This window comes from Ovis canadensis, chromosome 21, assembly GCF_042477335.2.
Source record: "Ovis canadensis isolate MfBH-ARS-UI-01 breed Bighorn chromosome 21, ARS-UI_OviCan_v2, whole genome shotgun sequence".
NCBI classification, from domain to species: domain Eukaryota; kingdom Metazoa; phylum Chordata; class Mammalia; order Artiodactyla; family Bovidae; genus Ovis; species Ovis canadensis.
In genome coordinates this window covers 21,657,633-21,679,596 of record NC_091265.1, presented here as the reverse complement: position 1 = coordinate 21,679,596, position 21,964 = coordinate 21,657,633, and the positions used below count along the sequence as shown (strand labels likewise).

Genomic DNA, 21,964 nt, shown 5'->3' with positions numbered 1-21,964 from the left:
AATAATGTCAATCTAGCAAGAAAATATTCAAACATTTTTTTCAAAAGTCTGAAACAACGTATTCATGTTCAAAAATCTTGTCACATGAGAACTAAATTGTACTTGAACTTTTAAAGCCACTTAATGTCAATTGTGGAAATAATTTTTGCTTTCTGAGGATGTGCTGGTAGCTAAATAAATCGACTAGAAACTGTACATCATAATAAGATATCAGGTCAGTTTTTTCAGGTTAGCTGCTAAAGCTATTCACATTTAAATACTCCTTGAGGTTGTACTGTCTTCCTCATATCATAATGGCCTACTTTAAATCATGCTAAGAGTGAGATGGAAAATCTCACCACAGGATATTTATGAGGCTTCTTGCAAAGTAATTTTACCTGCATACATTGTTGGCTGTGGGTAATAGAGCATTGCTGGTAAAGTAGATATACGCAAAAATAACATTTATTGCATTAACTTCTAGTCATGATATAAATATTTACTTATCTCCTATTATCTTGAAATTATGAGAAGCCATGTGTACTTATATTTTCTTTGAAGTTTACCAAGAAAAAAATGATGTTCCTGTAAATGAAGATTTATGCTGGTGTCAAGAAGAGCCGAAATATCTTGATTTCCCTCTTTCATGTTTTCTTCACTTAGTTTCATGTTTTTTCACTTTATTTTTTATAGTCAGGACACAGAAAATTGCTTGTTTTCGAGGTTCAGAATCCACTTCTATCAAAAAAAATCTTGTTACTCTTTGGCAGTGTTTTAAACTTGAAAACAAAGTTTTAAAGTTTTGACCAGTAGGTGGTACCATAACACAGAAGAACTTAGCTTCTAGGGTTATGTGTGATTAAGAACTCAACTTTTCTGCTCACCATATTAAGAATGTGGACAGTTTCATCTCAAATTTTAGTCTTAAAAATGTTTTGCTTGTTATTTCTTGCCAAATTCTTTAACGTTGAAAATCTGGAAAGTCTTATATGTCAAATTTGGGGTGAACTTGAGCCAACTTCATTCACACACCATACAGTAAATGTATTTGTGCATTTAAGGAGGGAGTTATGACTGTATGTTTATTTATTCATTTACTTTATTTATTTATTATAGGAAAATTCCAGACTCCTTCAGGAGCGTGGTGTGGCCTATATCAATGCTGATTCTTCTATAGAAGGTGAGTATCATCAGTTTCATAGGAAAATATATATGATCTCGGTAGGAGCAGCAGTTTAGTTCATAAATCATGCACTGCCAAGGAATAGAAATCCGGTGACAGGTGGTGAGGGAATCTCCTGCTGGTTTGTTGCACTCACGGCAGCTGTGAGCTCTAGGATGCTAATTTGGACTCTATTGAAACAGCACCCTTTGATTTGTTTGTTTCATCTGGCAGATACCGTATCTATGGTAGGAATTCAGTGATTGTTAAATGAATAAATCGTTAATGGAACTAGAGATTTCTATAATTTTAGAGTGGGATATCAAAAAGCTATGATTATGTTTAACTCCTGTCATTATCATATCTTGCATACAAATTTTGAGGACAGATACTGGCTTCCAAGATTTCATTTTTCACCAAGATTTTTTCCTTCTAAATTTTTTTCTTCAATTCAAATACTTACTAAGCTCCTCTCTATACAATGAACTTTCCAAGATTTCAAAAGAATTAGAGGTTGATAACGAACAATCTAATATTCAAGAGTTAAGATTTAGTATGTGCTATGATATGCTTAGTTTGAGTCATGTCAAACGCTTTGCGACTCCATGGACTGCAGGCTGCCAGGCTCCTTTGTTCATGGGAATCCTCCAGGTAGGAATACTGGAGTGGTTTGTCATGCCCTCATGCAGGGGATCTTCCCAACCCAGGGATCGAACCCAAGTCTCCTGCATTACAGGAGGATTCTTTACCATCTGAGTCACCAGGGAAGCCCAAGATTTAGTATAGATGATAAAATAAATCAGTCTAGGATTCTGATATATGCAGGTGCTCTCAGAAAGATATTAATGTACTGATTTTGGAATTCAGAGGACAGAATGATAGCAACTTCAGGAAAGGCTAGAGAAATGAGATAAGCATTGAAGACAGGACTTTTGAATGGGTTTGTTTTGATAAACAGAGATTCAAATGAAGACGAGCTTGAAACCCAAACAGTCCATTGTCACTCACTGCACCATGGTGATGGTTTAGTTGCTAAGTTGTGTCTGACTCTTGCAACCCCATGGACTGTAGCCTGCCAGGCTCCTCTGTCCATGGGATTTTCCAGGCAAGAATGCTGGAGTGGTTTGCTGTTTCCTTCATCAGGGGATCTTCCCAACCCAGGGATCAAACCCACGACTCCTGCACTGCAGGCAGATTCTTTACTGACTGAGCTACCAGGGAACCTGGTATGAATCACATTACACCATAGCCCCGCCCTTCTTTCTGTTCCTTGACCACATGCAACTTGTCAGCCACTGTGACTGCTGTTCTGTATATTCAGATTGCTGTTCAACACACCATCTGTTTAATTCTTAGAGTCTCCTTAGGAATGCCATTTTTTCCCAGGAAACGGTATCTTTGCAATACTCATCACTGTCATTATTAAGTAATTATTTGTTTTACAAACTGCCTCCATTTCGAGACTGTATTCTTCCACCAGGAACAGGTGGGATCATACGTCTCCATCCCTGCATGTCTCAATAAATAAATGTTATTTGCATGGGTGCAACAAATGAATGAAGGGTGGACTATAGAATATTTTCTTTAGTTTATTAGTAAGTCTGCCATGTCAGAAACAGTTGGGACATTGCATATAATGGAGGCACATTGGCATTTACATTTTCTTCTTTGTCCATGTATCTGAGCTGCGTAGTCTCCTAATTTAGTTAGTGCATTTCGGTCATCCTCCTCTCCTTCCTCTGACTTTCCTTAGTTAGTGGCTCAGGGGTTGGGCTTATATCTGGCCCTTCTACTGCTTAATTTTGTGACCTCAGGTTGTTGCTCTCTGTGTCTCAGTTTTCTCAGCTCTAAATAAAGTTACTAAGTTAGATCACATATCTCAAAGGTTCTTGTAAGGGTGGAAGTTAATAATTACAAAACTCCCAGAGTTGTCCCTTGCACAGGGTTGATGTTCAGAAATGTTAACTTGGATTATTATCATCCTTGTTTGAACACATATGAAGATGAAATACCTTGTCACACAGAATGAGTTTTCCAAACATATATTCTTCAAAAGTAGAATAACGTTCTATTGCTGTTTTTTTTTAAGATTTTAATGCATTTTTTTTAATCTGTGGATTTTGCTGATCATGTCATTCTCTGACTTAATGCTGTTTTGTTTTTTCCCCATCCTTTTTAGGATCAAAAGCAAATAACACCCCCCATTAGTCTGTGATTGGAACACAGCTTATCTCACTTTGTTTTGTATTTAAAATTTGATTAACTGTTCCTTTCTCAAACAATACAGTAAATGATGTATTGGCTTCCTAATGTTAAGATGCAGAATTTATGAAGAAAAAAATTTCTACTGAAACCAGTTTGATATAACTCTCTCTCCAAAGACACTACTATCCTCAGTTTAGGGTGTTGACATTCACATACAAAATTTAGCTCAAAGTGCCAACAACAGGAAATGCTGTTAAATATAAACATTTACTTTAAGTGTTTTAAAGTAAAGCTTTAAATATAAACATTTGTTTGACCCAGTAATCATGTGAGGGAAGTACTTTTATTAGAACATTTGCTTTAGCAGAGTAGAAGGTGAAGATTTGGAAAGGTGAGAGGTGATTAGAGATTGTTTGATGTGTTGCAGCAAGGGTCAAGATAAGGATGAATTTTATCCAGGGATGAATTGGAGAGTTTTGGTCAGATTTGAATTCTATTTATTTATTTTTGGCTGTACAACAGGGCTCGTGGGAACTTAGTTTCTGGTCGAGATCAGACCCATGCCTCCTGCAGTGAAAATGCAGTGTCCTGACCAGTGGACTGCCACGGAAGTCCCCAGTCAGATTTTAAAAGGGTCATTCTGGCTAAGGAGTTAGGAATGGTCTTTGAATGGAAGAATAAAATATCATGTAAGAAACGAATCGCCAGTCTATGTCTGATGCAGGATACAGCATGCTTGGGACTGGTACATGGGGATGACCCAGAGAGATGTTATGGGGAGGGAGGTGGGAGGGGGGTTCATGTTTGGGAACGCATGTAGAAAAAAAAAAAAAGAAAACAATCTTCTCCTTGTCTTTCAGGAAACTACACTCTGAGAGTTGATTGTACACCACTTATGTACAGCCTGGTATATAACCTAACAAAGGAGGTAAAAATAATTACATGGAATTTTAAGTTCTATAAATATTTTCCTGAGGTGGCATTATTATGCTTATTATGTTGAACAACTGTTGTTTTATAACTTCTTTTTTCCACATAGCAAAGATCCACTCCTAGAAATGTCTTATAAATGGTAGATGCACGCTATCCTGTTTTGCCCCACATCAGTCTGAGGCAGTCTTTGGGGAGTATTGAGTATGCCACATCCATTTGAAATGAAACAACGGAGCTCAAACAGCATTAGCCATTGAAGTCAAACAACTGGTTCAGTACCTGCACCATGACTGAGTCCTGTGGTTTAACTTCTTAGTTTTAAAACTGATTTTTACTCTTTAATATGATACCAATTAATTCAGGACTCAGGAAAAGTTGATATTTCTAACTTGTTGAGAAAGAATAAGTAAATCACTGCATGCAGAGTCCTGGGACAGAGACTGGAGTACATGGGTTGAATGTACTCAGTTCATGATTTCCTGCTGTGGCTTTCAGTCCATTGAGCTAAAGTTGCCTTATTCCTTCTGACAGCAACACAAGATACTGAACCTGGTGGTGTCTGAATTTCTGCAGGACTGAAATTTCTGCAGGCAGCTCTTCATTTTAGTTCTCTTGCCCCATAAAGCCTCTGGTCCTAAATTTAGTCATAATGAATGAGCTTTTGCATGGCAGATTTTTGTTTTTACTGCTATTTACCTCCTGTGAACAGAAAAAAGATTAAAAAAAAAAAAACTTGCTTATTTAACAGAGGGCTAACAGAATTATCAACTGCAAGGTATTTACTAAGAAAAATATTTGTTTCCCTCAAGTAGGGATTTTGGAGAAGGAAATGGCAATCCACTCCGGGACTATTGCCTGGAAAATCCCATGGACAGAGAAGCCTGGTGGGCTGCAGTCCATGGGGTCGCAAAGAGTCAGACACGACTGAGCGACTTCATTTCACTTCACTTCAAACGTATGGTTAAGCTTTGGCTTAACAAGCATGGAATTTAATTTACTGGCATCTCCAGTAGGAGTGGAAAAGTTTAATTTGGCACCAATCTATTTGTATGTTACTTAAGAGTTCCTTCAGGATCTACAGTTTTTAATCAATTCCTGTGTTGTTGTTACAAAATTAAATATTTGAAACATTGCATCTCAGAGAATTCCCACCATTTATGGAATTTAAAGCCAATGCCAGGGAAGCTTGGCGGTTATATTTACTTACCAGGTGGGTTGGTGGTTCTCTGTGACAAAGGCGAAAACACTACTTCTAGGTTAGGTTTGAAATTATGTGATACTTGGTTATTTTGGATTTTTAAAAATTATGTTTTGTTTATTTTGAGAAGATGATTTGCAGCATTTCAAATTTTAGTGATAAACTAAGCCATCTAGTAATATATTTCTACATTATGCAAAAATTCATATTTCCTAAAATAAATGGAATGTTTCTGCCATTTGTAGCAAAAAGTTTTGGGTAAATTTATAAGCTTGAGTGAAGTTATTTTGTTGCTTTACATACTGACATTTTACCTCATGCTTATGCAAATTTAATTGTGTTCCCATTGACCATTGCACATGCCTGTGTTATAGCGCCTAGCACATGAAATCCACACTTTTATTTACAGTTCCCACTAGTAGATGATATGTAATGTGTATTATTATTCTTTGTGTTGCTAGCATCTACAAAAAGTCTTCCACAGCATAAGTAGTCTATAAATTTTTTTGAGTTGAATCTGTTAAAAGAAAAGATCACAGGACTTTTATTAAATATAAAATGAAATTTTTTATACCATATACTAGTCAATTCCCAATAATAGTTGAATATTAATTGCAATTTAGTGTGCTAAATGTTTTGGCATAACATTTAATGTTCTGAAACTCACATTCAGTAGTAGGGCATATTTTACTCCCTTAGTTTTCTTATCTGTAAAATCTAAATATTCATTAAAAGCCCTGTGTTTAACATAAATACAATATACACTCAACTAAGTAGAATATTAGTGCATTTATTTTTTTATGTATTATTTAATGACTTTGACAACCTTGTTGGCACAAAGCAATGTTAAAACAAAAATCTTCCCTTAACCAGCTTGTTCCTTTTCATTTTTTTTAAAGAGGAGAAGGAATGGATCATTGAAAGTAGCCTCCTTTAATTCAGAAGAATAGATTGAAAAAAATCTTATATTATGACCATTCATCTGAATTTAATGGCTTGGTAATAATTTAGTGTACCCTTCCTTTCCATATACTCCATGTATTTTTATGATAATAGTTGTATTATATATAGTAACATTTTCCCATATCATCAGAAACTCAGTGCTGTAATTCTTAATGACTGCTAATGTATGAATTATTTCTCATATTTTCCTTAATATGATTTAACTACTCATTCCCTGGTTAATAGATATTTAGATTTTGAAACATCTGATTTATAAGTATACTCTCTTTTTTCCCCTGTTTAACTCCTGTAGCTCCGAAGTCCTGATGAAGGTTTTGAAGGCAAGTCTCTTTTTGAGAGCTGGAATGAAAAAAGTCCTTCCCCTGAATTCAGTGACTTGCCAAGGTAAACAAACAGAACTCTGTAAGGAATTGTGTCAAAAATAAAGGATAGCTTCTCTTAATAAATAATAAAAGTTTAAAATTCTCTAACTTCTGATAAAGATTAAGCAATGCTTAGGTTCACGAATAAAATTGTTACCTGAAAACTGGTTTTGCCTCTCAAGGGGTGTAGAGCTAAAAGGCACAACCAAGTCAAAGACCTGGAGAGGGAAGGATGAATCACTTGCATCAAGTTTGGAAAACACTGGCTGTGCTTAGTCAGTCCTGTATGACTCTTTGTGACCCACTGCAGGGGTGTAGCCCACCAGGCTTTTTTGTCCATGGGATTTCCCAGACAAGAATATCAGAGTGGGTTGCTGTTTCCTTCTCCAGGGGATATTTCCAACCCAGGGATCAAATCTGCATCTTCTGTGTCTCCTGCCTTGCAGGCAGATTCTTGCTGAGCCATCATGGTAACCTGGAAAACACTGGGGATCTCTCCTAAAGCAGTATTTCCCTGAACAGTAAAATCATAGATGTTTTAAGCTAAGAGTACATGCACATTCATGAAGGGGCTTCAGCAGAGTATCAGTTCAGTTCAGTTCAGTCACTCAGTCGTGTCCGACTCTTTGTGACTCCATGAATAATTCATAATAAAATTGGGACAAAATTTGAAAAAGTCCAAACTTAAGTTGACTGAGTTCAGAAAAGGTTAACATCATCATTCCCAGCTGATCTGGTGGTTGAGCACACATAGGGGTTTACGTTCTGAAGAACAGCTCAAAAATGTTCTTTAGGCTAATATTTACCATTGTAACTGAACTGAAAGTCTTTACAACAGGCTTATTATCTTTGCTGTTGTTACTTCTCTTGCCCAAGTCATTTGTTCCTAAATTTTCTTGTTGCCTTAAAATTATTTATTACTGAGACCTGTTCAGGGATAAGCACTGTGGCCAGGGCTTTATCACAAAATGGCTTAGATCAACAGTGAGTTGTCTTATGTCAAGAAAGCCAAAACTAGTTCTCTTTTTCTGGGGACCCCCTACCCTGTCTGTTTACAAATATTGGTATGTGTTTTGAAATTAAATCTATAGGCCATCAAAATGTGGTTCTCTTTTGAATAGATTATGCACATGGTACCTAAGTCTGTCCTCTTGCTGCTTAATAAATTTCCTTTTTTTCTGAACATCATGCAATATTTTGGTTACTCTGAGAAGAATATAAGCATCATATCAGGTTTAGCCATATCATCACAAGCAAGGGATGAGGAATAAATATCTCAGTAGTTTGAGATTAAGGTAATGGTATGAATAATTTAAATTTTTAAGGATAGGATTTAAATCTGAGTTATCTGAAAATTTTTGGATTCTTTTAACTGTATCATGCACAACAAATAAAGATAATAAAATAAGTCAGTGAAGGAAAATAGTTTCCAACTTGAAGAATTTTTAATAGTGAAATAGAATTCTTCTTGATTCTCTTAAAGAGCTCCTAAAATCCCTGGAATTTTGTAAGAGGTGAGAGGGACAAACGTATGTTTTGTTTTATTAATGAGGTAACATAGACCCACACTTAACGTGGGGACTGGTTGCCAGGAGAACCAATCGAGTGATTTGAGGGTTGTAACTTTCAATCTGGCCCTCAACCTCCCTGGAAGGGAGGCAGCCTGAGGTTGACTCAGTCATTGGTGTCCAATAACTTAACTGATCATGACCATGTACTGAGATTTTCATAAAACCTCAAAACTATAGAGTTTGGGGGAGCTTCCTGGCTGGTGAACGTGTGGGGATGCTGGAAGAGTGGTGAGCCTAGACAAGGTTGGGCGTTCTGACCCTTTTCCTGTACCTCATCCTATGCATCTCTTGTATCTGGCTGTTTCTGAGTTATAATCTTCCACAATAAATTGGTGATCTAGTAAGTAAATGCTTCTCTTGGTTCTATGAGCTGCTCTAGCCAATCCAAGGAGGGGTTTGTGGGACCCTCCTCTCTGTAGTGGTTGGTCAGATGCACACGATTCTGAGTTGGGGGGGGTGGGACAGTCTCTGGTGGCAAGCCCTTCATGTCTGGGACCTGACTCCAGGTGGGCAGTGTCAGAACTGAGTTGTAGAACAGAATTGTAGAACAGAATTGTAGAACACCCAGCTGGTGTCCTGGAGAATTGTGTGCTGTTGGTGTGGGAAACCCTCCCCTCCCCACGTAAACAGGTTGGAATTGGGTCCAGAAACTCAAAAGAACAATGATAACCCCTCCCCAAAATAGTCTTCAGGAAATAGATATTTTGTGATCAAAAATGACATTCCCCCTTTTTTTTTTCTTGCTGCTTCTCTAAAGGCAGTATATCTAAAAATTGTATTTATAGTATTGAGTGGAAATTTAGTTTAATTCATTTTGATCTGTAGTCAATGAAGAAGTTACTCAAATAATCCTGTATTTTATCTCTAAAAGGATTAGCAAATTAGGATCTGGAAATGATTTTGAAGTGTTCTTCCAAAGACTTGGAATTGCTTCAGGCAGAGCAAGGTATACTAAAGATTGGGTAAGTCTATTAATAAGTTCTTTAGGATTAATTATGAATATATTTTAGCTAAACAAATAATTCTAGATCAAAAAAAGTGACTTAAGCACCATGCTTGCTACATCCCTGATTTTGTTCAGCAACTTAGAATTCTTCCCATTTTTAATTGGTTTCTTCTGATGTCTGTCTACTCAGACGGGTAAAGCGTCTGCCTGCAATGTGGGAGACCCGGGTTCGATCTCCAGGTCAGGAAGATCCCCTGGAGAAGGAAATGGCAACCGACTCCAGTACTCTTGCCTAGAAAATTCCATGGATGGAGGAGCCTGGTGGGCTACAGTCCATGGGGTCGCAAAGAGTTGGACACGACTGAGAGACTTAACTCACTCACTTCACTCAATCATATACTTCTGCTATTTCTTTCTTTTTCAGTTTTAGTTATTATCCATTTACTTCTTTCTAGGGAAGCTAGGCATTCAGTTCTCTTATGTTGCATCCTCTACCAACCCCCAAATACTTTCCTTCATGGCATTGTTTTCAATATCATATTTGTGCTTTGCTTGTTGATTAGAAGGCTTTTTTTTTTTTTTCCTCCATGTATCTACAGACTTCTAGTATATACAAACTCATCAGGTGATCTGGCAGAGTTCATTTTCCCTGTTGGGGCTCTTCTGCTTCTCTGGGTTCTCTGGTTATTCTTTCTGCCTGTGGCACAGTTCTTGCCTAAATTTTAAAAGAAAGCTGAGAACATCTTCATTTCACTCATACTTTGAATTTTCTGTTTCCCAGATTTTATGACTTCCTTTTTCTTACTTACTCACCTCTTTTTTTTTTGGATCACATCTTTCAGGCACTTCTTGAAAAGAGTTAACGAAAGCTAAATACCGTGCATGCTTGTTACACTACACAGAATTCTTCAATGATTTGACTGGGAAGAAAAATTTTGTTGCAAATTCTGTACCCTTAGAATTTTGATCTTATTGCTTTATTGTCTCCCAGCCTGTTGAGAGATGTTATTTGCTCCCTGATCTGTTGTTTCTTGCTTTTTATTTTCAAAGGAAAATTTTAGTATCTATTCTTTATGATTGTGTTGCCCTTGGTGAACAAATGTGTATTATGTCATATTTTAATATGCTGAACTGGGCACAAGTTATACCCTTCATCCTGGAAACTTATGGATTGTAGTTGGAGGAAATGTTTTTTCTTTGATTATTCCCTCTTTTCTCTTTCTCAACTCTTATGAATTTGTTTAGCCTCTAGGGGATTCTTTTCCAATGCCTTTATCTGTTCTCTTGCATTCCTATCTGTGTCATTTTTTACATTCTGCAATGTTTTCTTCAACTATGCCATTCATTTATTATTAGTATTATTTATTAAGTTTTCCTCCATTCCCTGCTGCTGCTAAGTCACTTCAGTCATGTCCGACTCTGTGCGACCCCAGAGACAACAGCCCACCAGTCTCCCCCATCCCTGGGATTCTCCAGGCAAGAACACTGGAGTGGGTTGCCATGTCCTTCTCCATTCCCTGTAGTACCTCCTTACTCTGAGATGATTTTATTCTAGTTTGCAGGCTGGATCTATAACTTTCAAGTTAAAAGGTGTCTTCAAATGCCTGGCCATCTTTGGCTATCTCGCTTGTTTGGGAGTGAGACTAGAGAGAGCTCATATGCAAGGTGGTGTGTGTTGAAGGGGAAGCTTCACAAGAGAGGGACTGGGGGTGCCTGTTCTAGTTGCTTCGGTGGGAGACAGCTAACACTGAGGGTCTGTAGTCTTTTGTCTTGGGTTGGTTATTCTGCCTAGACAGAAAATCGCTCACCGCTGGCGTTGGTATTGAGGGTAGATGTAAATATCATCTACATTTTCTCATGAGAAAACTGCAGCAAGAAAGGTTAGTAATTCTGGGGTTAATAAATGGCCAGAGTTATTTGGGGTAATAAGTTCTGAAGCCTGGATTCAGACTCTGGCAGGCTAATTCCAGAGTCCCACTCTCAATACACCTCTATATAAAGTGTTCTATTATATCAGTTAAAAAAAAAAAAGGCAAGCATCTTTAAAAAGTGGGCAAAAGGCATAAATCAGCAACTCAGAATCTGAAAAGTTGTTCCCTCTTGCCTTTTGTGTATGTTCTTGTATTCTTATAACCATCTGAGCGTTGCTTCTCTCTTTAGTGAGATTTAGGACCTACTACTGAACCCTCACTGTTTAGACTCTCACTCATCAGCACACTGCTTGTCAGAAAATTACTGATTCATGAAATTTCAGTCAGTAAATAATTTGCACCCTTGCTGTATATGATATGTTATGCTTATTTTCTTGCCTCTAACAATTCTCTGTCTTCTTAAATTATTTTCAAACAAATGCAGCATTATCTTGTCTTTATTTGAGGAAGATTTTTACATCTCCTGTTTTCTTAAAGGCAAGAATGTTAGGTTTCTTCCAAGATCATTTTTACAGTATTGTTTATGTTATATACACATACTTTTTTACTAGTGAAAACCTGGGGCAGGTTTTAATAATATAATAATAAACATTTAGTAAGTGGCTTATTGAAGTACTTAGATACTTCCTTTATTCATTACTGACAAAAACAGTCTTACTAACAGTAACTGTGGTACTATGCATTTTATATAAGTTATCTTACAAGGGATACATTTTGGATTTTTTTTTTTGTAGGAAAGAAGCACATTCAGTAGCTATCCACTGTATCATAGTATCTATGAAACGTATGAATTAGTGGAAAAATTTTACGATCCAGCATTTAAGTATCACCTCACTGTGGCCCAGGTTCGAGGTGGAATCATCTTCGAAATAGCCAATTCCATAGTGCTGCCCTTCGACTGTCGAGATTATGCTGTTGTTTTAAGAAAGTATGCTGATAAAATCTACAATATTTCAATGAAGCATCCACAAGAAATGAAAACATACAGTGTGTCATTTGGTATGCTACCTTTCCTCTTTCAAAACTCTCAATCTAATCTCTAAAATATAATGACTTACCTTAGGTCCATTTATTATTTATTGCTATTCCACATGATCAAATATTTTATGCATATAAATGTTTCCTCTGTCTCACTGATGCCTATCTTGCAATATACAAAATATAATTACCTTGTTAAATACAAAAGGGAACAGCTTCCTGTATGGTTCCCCTTGTTTAAACTATAGAGCAATGCCGTTTCATTAGGTTCTAATTTCTCTTTTAGATTCACTCTTTTCTGCAGTGAAGAATTTTACAGAGATTGCTTCTAATTTCAGTGAGAGACTGCAAGACTTGGATAAAAACAAGTATGTTTTGCATATATACAGAGAGACAGATAGATGTGCTATGCATCCACTGTATATAATAAAAAAGAAATACTAGTTGATGTCTTATTGTTGAACTATCTTTGGAAAGTGTTTTTCTGCTTTCTTTCTATTTTAACACACCCTATACAGGGCTGCCATATCTCTTAAAGATATATTTTTGACATTCAGGTTACATATGTGCTGTTGAGAATGCTGGTGCCTCCATTACTATGAACTGAGTAGTAGTAACAAAATTTCCACCTTAACATTGAAGGGTCTTTCACTATAATTTTCTTGCTTTTTTTTTTTATCTTGTTGTTTCAACATCTGTACATCATATTTCAACCAAACACTTCTTTTCCCAAAACACACCTTCTTCTTCCCTCTTCTTAATGTCATTACTCCCACAAACACTTCATAATCTACACTGCCATCTGGAAAAATTCTCTATATCCAGAATAGCAAATAAGATAAAGCCATTATTTTTTTTTCCATAAGGTAGAATTTTGAGAGTGAATATCAATTAAATACATAATGATGATATAAATATCAAATCCTTGGGGACTGATGCAAGAATACATGGAAAGAGAGAGTGCAGACAGATCAAAAGTTAGACCAGTGATATATAAGGAAGTATTTGTAATGAAGGATACATTAAAATCAAATGAGAAAAGTATTCAATAATAATAATATTGTATAAGCTCTTTCAGGAATTGGTAAAAAAAAAAAAAAGTGAATCCAAAATCTCACTTCACATTCTATGCAAAGATAAACAACAGGTATAGAAGAATTTTTTAATAAAAATAGAAATATCTTAGAAATGAGATTCAAAGTTTAGGAATGATAATGCAGTCAGATTTGAGAATATTAAAATGGTTAATAATATGAAAATTAATAATCCAAATCAAAGATAAAAGACTGGGAAGTTTGGATGGTGGGTAATAAATACCCAGAAAATATGAATGGGGGTAATACAGATATTATAAGAAATTTGTTTTTGAAAACTGATTAGAGAATCCAAAAGACAAAGTGGAAAATATTGACACTAGACAGGAGAATTAAAAAATAACATATCATTTATACAGAAATAGAAAAAAATTCAAATTTACTAGTAATTCCAAAACCACAAATAAAAATGTATTATTTTCATATCAAGTGAGTAGCAATTTAAAATTTGTTTGTGCAAATTGCTGCAGGCAGTACACTGAAGCTGATGCTGTTGGGCTTTATTTTTTCTGATAGCATTGAAATTGCTATTAAGAGCAATGACAGTGTTCTTACACTCTGCTGTAGTATTTCTATTTCTTGAAATTTTTTCCTTCAGGAAAGGGTCTCAAGTCTGAGAGAATGAAATGGCTTCTCATAGAAAAAATCAAATTATAATATCAAATAACTCAAAGCAGCCGTAATACCTATCAGGACAGAAATTACTAAACAATTGGATGTCCACCAATTTAAACATTTTATAAACATTAAAATTGATAATTATAAAAGAAATTTATTAAGGTATAATAATATGTTAAGCAAACAAAAAGGTCATAAAATTGTTCATATACACTATTTTATTGAATACACAGAAAATATTACAAAAAAGCAATTAGTATAATAATCGTGTTATCCTTAGGTGAATGTGAAGATTTTTTCCCTTATACTTTATAATTCTTTTCAAATTTTTATCTAAGTAAAAATAACCAATGATAAATAAATTTTAGAGTAATGTCAAACACTGTATAGTTGGGAAGATCCCCTGGAGTAGGAAGTGGCAACCCACTCCAGTCTATAAAGCTGATTTTCTGTCATTAAATAAATGATGTTTCTTCCTTGTGGGAGAACTGCCTGATTTTCTGTCATTAAATAAATGATGTTTCTTCCTTGTGGGGGAACTGCCTGATTTTCCTTCATTAAATAAATGATGTTTCTTCCTTGTGGGGGAACTGCCTGGTGGCATAGTATGGTAATCTAGCACACTGGGCTTTCACTTCCTTGAGTATTTCTGGATTTATCTTATTATCTCTAGGTGATAGTTAAAGTACAATTTGTATCTCTATATTATGTATGCATACCCTGAAACACCTGGAGCTGTGGTTTGTACATAATAAGAGTAAGTGCTGACTAAAATAAAGTGGATGTAGAATTTCTTAACCAAACTTTGAAATCTGTGGAAGAGACACTTCATGAATCCTGCTTTTCTTCAATCAATGTCTTAACCCATTGAAGAAAACAGAGTGTTGACTTCTTGGTACCTTTATGGTAACATAGTTTTCAACCTCAAGACCTAGCCTCCTCCAGTCTCCGTAGGGAGGCCAGCATACTTCTGGTGGAAATAGATCCTGTTTACATAAGTCTGGTGCTCTGAGTATTTATCTCCCAGGGATGTTTTAGTTTGAAACCTGCAAAGTGACGCTAGTGGTAAAGAATCTGCCTGCCAATGCAGGAGACAGGAGATGCAGGAGACTCAGGTTCGAAACCTGGGTCAGGAAGATCCCCTAGAGTAGGAAGTGGCAACCTACTCCAGTATTCTTGCCTGGAAAATCCCATGGACAGAAGAGCTTGGCAGGCTACAGTCCATAGGGTCTCACGGAGTAAGACACGACTCAAGTGACTTACTGTGTTGAACAAGGAACATCCGAATGGGGTGTGTGTGTGTATATTCACATGAGTTTCTGTGTTCTGTTGGTTACTACGAGTGAAATGACACAGAACATACAAGACATACAAAAGACAGACAGGACACCACTCTGGCCAGAGGAACAACTGGGCAAACTAATTGCCGTTTATTATTATAAAGCCGTCCTTAGGCAGAATTTCAGACTGTAAGAATAAGCCTTTTCAGCACAGTGCAGGTGCATACATGTTATCGTACAGCAAAGGGGAGTGAAATCTCTGTCTACTGAAGAGTCTGCCCAAAGCCCTCATCTCCTTCTTATCTCAAGAAGGGAATGCTCCCTCGTTTGCAAGGGACCATTAAACTCAAGGCTGTGTCCAGACTCTGGCAGAACGCCTTGTATGCAAGGACACTCAGCCTGAGCAGAGAGACCCGTTTGCAGGCACATCTCTGCTACCCTATTAACCCTTCAGTGTTCTTAGCAATGCTTTATGAATTTGGTTCAGAAAGTTGTGATACCTTTTCAAATTATGGTTCATTCAATTTTCCTCTTTATTAGTTAATGTGGACTGTTCACAGGTAAAGTCTGTGCCCACGGTTTACCTTTATACTATCACTTAACCTGAGTTCTTGATGCTAAATAAATGAATGTTGAAAATAGCTCATATCCAAATTCTGTGGCCTTTAATTATTCAATTTGCCTTTTGTTGACATACTGCAGTTGAAGGAATAGTACTGACCTCCTACTCCTGCTGCTGCTGGGTCGCTTAAGTTGGGTCCAACTCTGTGTGACTCCATGGACTGTAGCCCACCAGGCTCCCCTGTCCATAGGGATTCTCCAGGCAAGAATATTGGAATGGGTTGCTACGCCCTCCTCTAGGGACTCTTCTTGACCCAGGGATAGAACCCATGTCTCTTACATCTCCAGCATCAGTAGGTGGGTTCTTTACCACTAGTACCACCTGGGAAGCCCACTGAGCTCCTATTTCACTCTAAAACTTTCTAGATGTGAACTTGGGCAAGTTATTTCTCTACTGAATCTGAATATCTCATCTATAGAATGGGGCTGCTATTCGTGCATAACTTGAAGGATTGCCTAGATGATTAAAAGGAATATATTTTATAAACATTCAGAATAGTAATGGTCACATGGTTTTCTTATTAAAACTAAGACATAACAAAGCTAGAGATAATTCATTTTTATATAAAGTAATTTGATTCCTTATGGTAGTGATTATTTTTAATTAGTTAATTAAATTATGACAATATATTGAATTTAACAACATATTGCTGCCCTACTCCAGGATTGCTGGTAAATTTTCAGGTATATTGAGGCATTTTTATTACAGTAACACTCTCCTGCACACTTTGAAATGTGAACTCTGTAAGCAGGAAGAGTCTGATACCTGACAGGCATTCAAATATCGTTGAAAGGACAAAATCAGCAACATCCCTGTGTTCATGTAGGTTTGTCTTTAAAAACAATAAAATATTATTAGCCATCATTTGGTAAATATAAGTCTCTAGGCACCCTACTAAATATTAATATACTAATCCATTTCAATATTTAAATGACTTATGAACAGATTATTAGGATACTTAAAATGAAAAAGTCTTGCCTATTATTTGAATACCTAGGTTTATAGTTAGCGATTTCAGTGTAAATAAAAATTACTATAATTTTTTCCATTGGCACACTGAACATTTTTAGTGGTTGTTTTGGTTTGTGTTTTAAGTTGGGGGTATAGTTGCTTTACAATTGTATGTTGTGTTAGTTTCTGCTGTACAAAGAAATGAGTCAGCTATATGTATACATATATCCCCTCCCTCTTGGACTTCCCTCTCAACCTGGCTCCCGTCCCACCCATCTGGGTCAGCAGAGCGCTGAACTGAACTTTCTGTGCTTTGTAGCTGTTCCCAATAGCTGTCTGTTTTATCCATGGTAGTGTATATATGCCAATCCTAATCTCCCAGTTCATCCATGCCTTCCTGCCCAGGCCCCTGTGTCCACACTTCATTCCCTGCACTCTCTGTTACTGCCCTGCAGATATGTTCATCCGTACCATTTCTCTAGTTTCCTCAGATATGGATTAAATATATGATATTTCTTTCTTTCTTTCTGACCTAATTATAAGCCTCAGCAGAATATTACTTTATGGGATTTAAAGAAATATAACTATGCATGCTACTGTTCTTAATTTGCATGTTATAGGAATTTAAAATTAGCTGTGTTTAGATGTGTTTTGAATGTTTAGTTTGCTGGGTAGTGCACCTATTTTCGTGAAGCTGCAACTTATGCCTTTCCTTTTCTAGCCCAATATTATTAAGAATTATGAATGATCAACTGATGTTTTTGGAACGAGCATTTACTGATCCTTTAGGATTACCAGACAGGCCTTTCTATAGGTAAGGATAAAAATATGGCTCTTCATTTTAATAAAATTTTTTCTTATTATTTGCATTGTGGCAAAAATGTATTTGATTTCTTGCAAACAAAAAATTCCAAAACATATGTAGTAAATTTATATAAAATGATTAGTATAGGTTTTTATTATCTTTTTTGATTGATTCCATATATAAAAGAGTATATGCTCATTGTATGAAATTTAGAAGACTGAGGAAGTCAGAAGTAGAAAATAAAAATCTCCCCTTTGGTATACATAACCTTTAGCCCCTTTTTATTTTCTTTTAAATGTGTACTTATGCATATACATAAGGCATAATAAATATATACTTATTTATTATCTTAATGTTAATAGATTTTTCCCCTAATTTTTGATAATCATTAATTATTTCTGATAACCATCAACTGTCCCCAGGTTGATCTTACTAAGAATTCAGAAAGAATTGGATCATTCACCAGCCAGAAATGATCCCATGTTTATGTGCAGGGATTATTTGTGAAGAATTGGAATTAAGACTAAGGGTGTCATCCAAACAGAGTGAATGGTCTCCCCCTGGTGGCAGCACTGTGCCCCTTTCCTTTTTTGTCTTTTTACTGTGGAACTTGTCCTTCTCTTCCAAGGTTATTATGTGCACTTCCCTCATAGCTCAGTTGGTAAAGAATCCGCCTGCAATTCAAGAGACCCGGTTCAATCCCTGGGTTGGGAAGATCCGCTGGAGAAGGGCTAGGCTACTCACTCCAGTATTCTTGGGCTTCTCTTGTGACTCAGCTGGAAGAAGATCCCCTGGAGAAGGGAAAGGGTACCCACCCCAGTATTCTGGCCTGAAGAATGCAGTCCATGGGGTTGCAAAGAGCTGGACAAACTGAATGACCTTTGCTTTCACTTTCACTAGCTCCTTCAGTAAAACAGCAGCCTCTTCCAAGGTCATGTTGAATGTTACAAAACTGTTTTTTAATGATTCTCGGTTGGTGCTACGTATTGCAGCACGACTTCCTTTTTAAGTAGGAGAAAAACATAGTGACATGTTGTCATTACTGTTGTTAGTCACTAAGTCATGCCCAGCTCTTTGCAGCCCCATAGTCTCCTCTGTCCACAGATTTTCCAGGCAAGAACATGGAGTGGGTTGCCATGCCCTCCTCCGAAAGGGATCTTCCCAACCCAGGGATTGAACCCACATATCCTGAAATGGCAGGCGGATTCTTGACCTCTGAGCCACCAGGGAAGTCCATACAATAACTGGCTAGGTCACAAATGAGACCCTATTATTCTGCATTTCAGAAGATAGAATGGTATTTTGAAGTCATCACTTCTTTACAGTATACACTGAGATTCATCAGTTCATCTCCCAGACCTCAATTTCCTCCTCTTTAAGATGCTAATATCAATTTTGTAGACTTTATTTTCAAGAATTAGGAAACTTATGGTGGTTTACTCACTAAGTCATGTCTAACTTTTGTGACCCCATGGACTGTAGCCTGCCAGGCTCCTCTGTCAGTGGCATTTCCCAGGCAAGAATACTGGAGTGGGTTGCCATTTCCTTCTCCAGGGGATCTTCCCAACCCAGGGATCAAACCCAGGGCTGCTGTGTTGCAGGCAGTCTCCTGCATTGCAGGTGGATTCTTTACCCACTGAGCCACCAGGGAAACCCTTTAGAAAAATTATAGGTTAATAATTTAATGCTAAGTGTGATACATAGTAGGTGACAAGCTGCTGTTGCTATCATTGTCATCATTTTTGTTGCTCTGAGCCACTTTAGGTCATTGTCTAAAGTCAAAATATAGTTAATTACCACATACTTCATAGTCTTTGGAGATTGAACTTGGAAGTCTAGTTGACAAGTGGCAATTAGAGTTATACAATCCATGAATTGTAGAGCGCCCTTGTTTCTTCCCTTGTATATGTAATTTGAGCAACTGATAGCAAACTATTTCTATCAACAGGCATATCATCTATGCTCCAAGCAGCCACAACAAGTACATGGGGGAGTCATTCCCCGGGATCTACGACGCTCTCTTTGATATTGAAAACAGAGCGGACCCATCCAAGGCCTGGGAAGAAGTGAAAAGACAGATTTCTATTGCAGCCTTCACAGTGCAGGCTGCAGCAGGGACTCTGAGAGAAGTCGCCTAAGAAATTTCTTCATAAAACGCATACTGAATTGGTATGATGTATCAGAAAGAATCATGTTGGATGTACTGATAAACTGAAAGGTAAAGTTGTGTACATATATATACATAGGTATAGATAGATACATACATCTACCTTGGTGTTTCTTTTCTTCTTCTTATAGATCAGTAAGAAAGATAGATATTTTTCTTCTAAAATTATAGAAAGTTATTTTGAAGTTGAACTAAATGATGAAAGTAAGAAGTGCCTAAAATTTTAATACACTTAGGTGGCATTATCAGAGAATCATGTCTCCTTCAACACTTCCAGATCTGTTCCTGTCACTGCACATGTAGAGAGCATCAGTTTGTTACAGAACACAGGGGAAAATCCACAGGGCTTCGTCAAGCCCGGGATCTGGGTCTGCCTGGCCTCCCAGGGCTGAGAGGATTGCTGTATTCGATCAGTAGTTGGGCAGCTCTGGTCTAGTCACCCTGAAGGTAAATGTTGCCTGCTAATGCAGGGGACTTAAGAGATGTGGGTTCAATCCCTGGGTCAGGAGGATACCCTGGAGCAGGGCACAGCAATCCACTCCAGTATTCTTGCCTGGAGAATCCCCTGGACAGAGAAGCCTGGCAGGTTACAGTCCATGGGGTCTCAGAGAAGGACATGACCGAAGCGACTCACACACAACTATGTGGTATGTTTTCTGGGGGACAAGGCTGACTATCTTGTTTGGTTCACCCACCATACCTGAAAGGCAAAGATAAGTGTTTCATATAACTGGATAACTGAGTTGAATCAATAGGGAAAGTAGTAGTGAAATGCAATACTTCATATATCTTTAACATGTTTAATTTATAGATGTACCTTTAAATAAATTTCAGCTAGTTGAAAGTGAAAGTGAAGTCGCGCAGTGGTGTCCAGCTCTTTGTGACCCCATGGACTGTAGCCTACCAGGCTCCTCCATCCATGGGATTTTCCAGGCAATAGTACTGGAGTGGGTTGCCATTCCCTTCTCTAGCTAGTTTAAACAAATATTTAAACTTGCTGATTGACAGCGATGAAAAGTGAAACTGTTAGTTGCTCAGTCAGCTAAACTCTGCTAGTCCATGGGCTAGCCAGGTGCCTCCATCCATGGGATTTTTCCAGGCAAGAATACTGGAGTGGGTTGCCATTTCCTTCTCCAGGGGATCTTCCTGACCCAGGGATTGAATCTGGGTCTCCTGCATTGCAGACTGATTGTTTACAGTCTGAACCATCAGGAAGCCACCAGGAACTGCTCTGAGTGATATGTAAATCAAAACTGGAGCCGATTATGCAGAGTGAAGGAAGCCAGAAAGAAAAACACCAATACAGTATACTAACACATACATATGGAATTTAGAAAGATGCTAATGATGACCCTGTATGCGAGACAGCAAAAGAGACACAGATGTGTAGAGCGGACTTTTGGACTCTGAGGGAGAGGGAGAGGGTGGGATGATTTGGGAGAGTGGCATTGAAACATGTATACTAGCATGTAAGAAATGAATCGCCAGCCTATGTTTGATGCAGGATACAGGATGCTTGGGGCTGGTGCATGGGGATGATCCAGAGAGATGATATGGGGTGGGAGGTAGAGGGGGGTTCATGTTTGGGAACTCATGTACACCTGTGGTGGATTCATGTCAATGTATGGCAAAACCAATACAGTATTGTAAAGTAAAATAAAGTAAAAATAAAAATTAAAACAAACAAACAAAAACCCCTGGAACAAAAAAGAGACAAAAGATTATGCTCTCCTCTGAGAAGCACAAATAGGGCATACTTAGTCCATTTTAGAAGAGATTACTTCTCTTACGTTACATTTACTTCATTTCATAAAGGATAATTTGTTACCTGGAACCGATTAACATTTTAAAAAATTTTATTTACTGGCTGCATTGAGTCTTAGTTGTTTTGTGAAATGTGGGATCTTAGTTTCCCAACTAAGGGTCCTCTGATTGGAAGGTGGATTCTTAACCACTGGACCACCAGCGAAGTCCCTGATTCATATTTTAATTTGTGGTCTTGAGGCTCTAAAATATGAAATGCAAAATGGATCGGTAAAGCTCAAAAAAATTCTGGGGCATTTAAAAAAGAGGGAATGTAATGCAAGGGATTGGTTATACTGGTGAAATAAGAGGCGACAATAGAAACAAGAGATAGTGGAACCACCCAGAGATTAGCATCAGCAAGAAAGCCATCACCAAACTAGGCTGTGGAGATAG

At 37.3% G+C, this 21,964-nt stretch overlaps 1 protein-coding gene across 4 annotated transcripts in view; it reads left to right on the top strand.

Moving 5' to 3' along the window:
* Window positions 1–21,459, top strand: part of LOC138427298 (glutamate carboxypeptidase 2) — a 72,407-nt gene extending 50,948 nt beyond the window's left edge. For 2 of the 4 annotated variants that reach the window (XM_069566643.1, XM_069566642.1), the window contains exons 12-19: window positions 1,096–1,159; window positions 4,207–4,274; window positions 6,733–6,824; window positions 9,245–9,335; window positions 11,985–12,249; window positions 12,515–12,596; window positions 17,515–17,607; window positions 19,547–20,615. In XM_069566643.1, coding sequence (XP_069422744.1) covers window positions 1,096–1,159; window positions 4,207–4,274; window positions 6,733–6,824; window positions 9,245–9,335; window positions 11,985–12,249; window positions 12,515–12,596; window positions 17,515–17,607; window positions 19,547–19,736 — 945 coding nt within the window. In that variant the 3' untranslated portion in view covers window positions 19,737–20,615. Of the gene's footprint in view, window positions 1–1,095; window positions 1,160–4,206; window positions 4,275–6,732; window positions 6,825–9,244; window positions 9,336–11,984; window positions 12,250–12,514; window positions 12,597–17,514; window positions 17,608–19,546; window positions 20,616–20,902 lie in introns of those variants that run through there. The other 2 variants (XR_011251946.1, XM_069566644.1) reach the window with 2 other exon arrangements.
* Window positions 21,460–21,964: the final 505 nt, after the last annotated feature.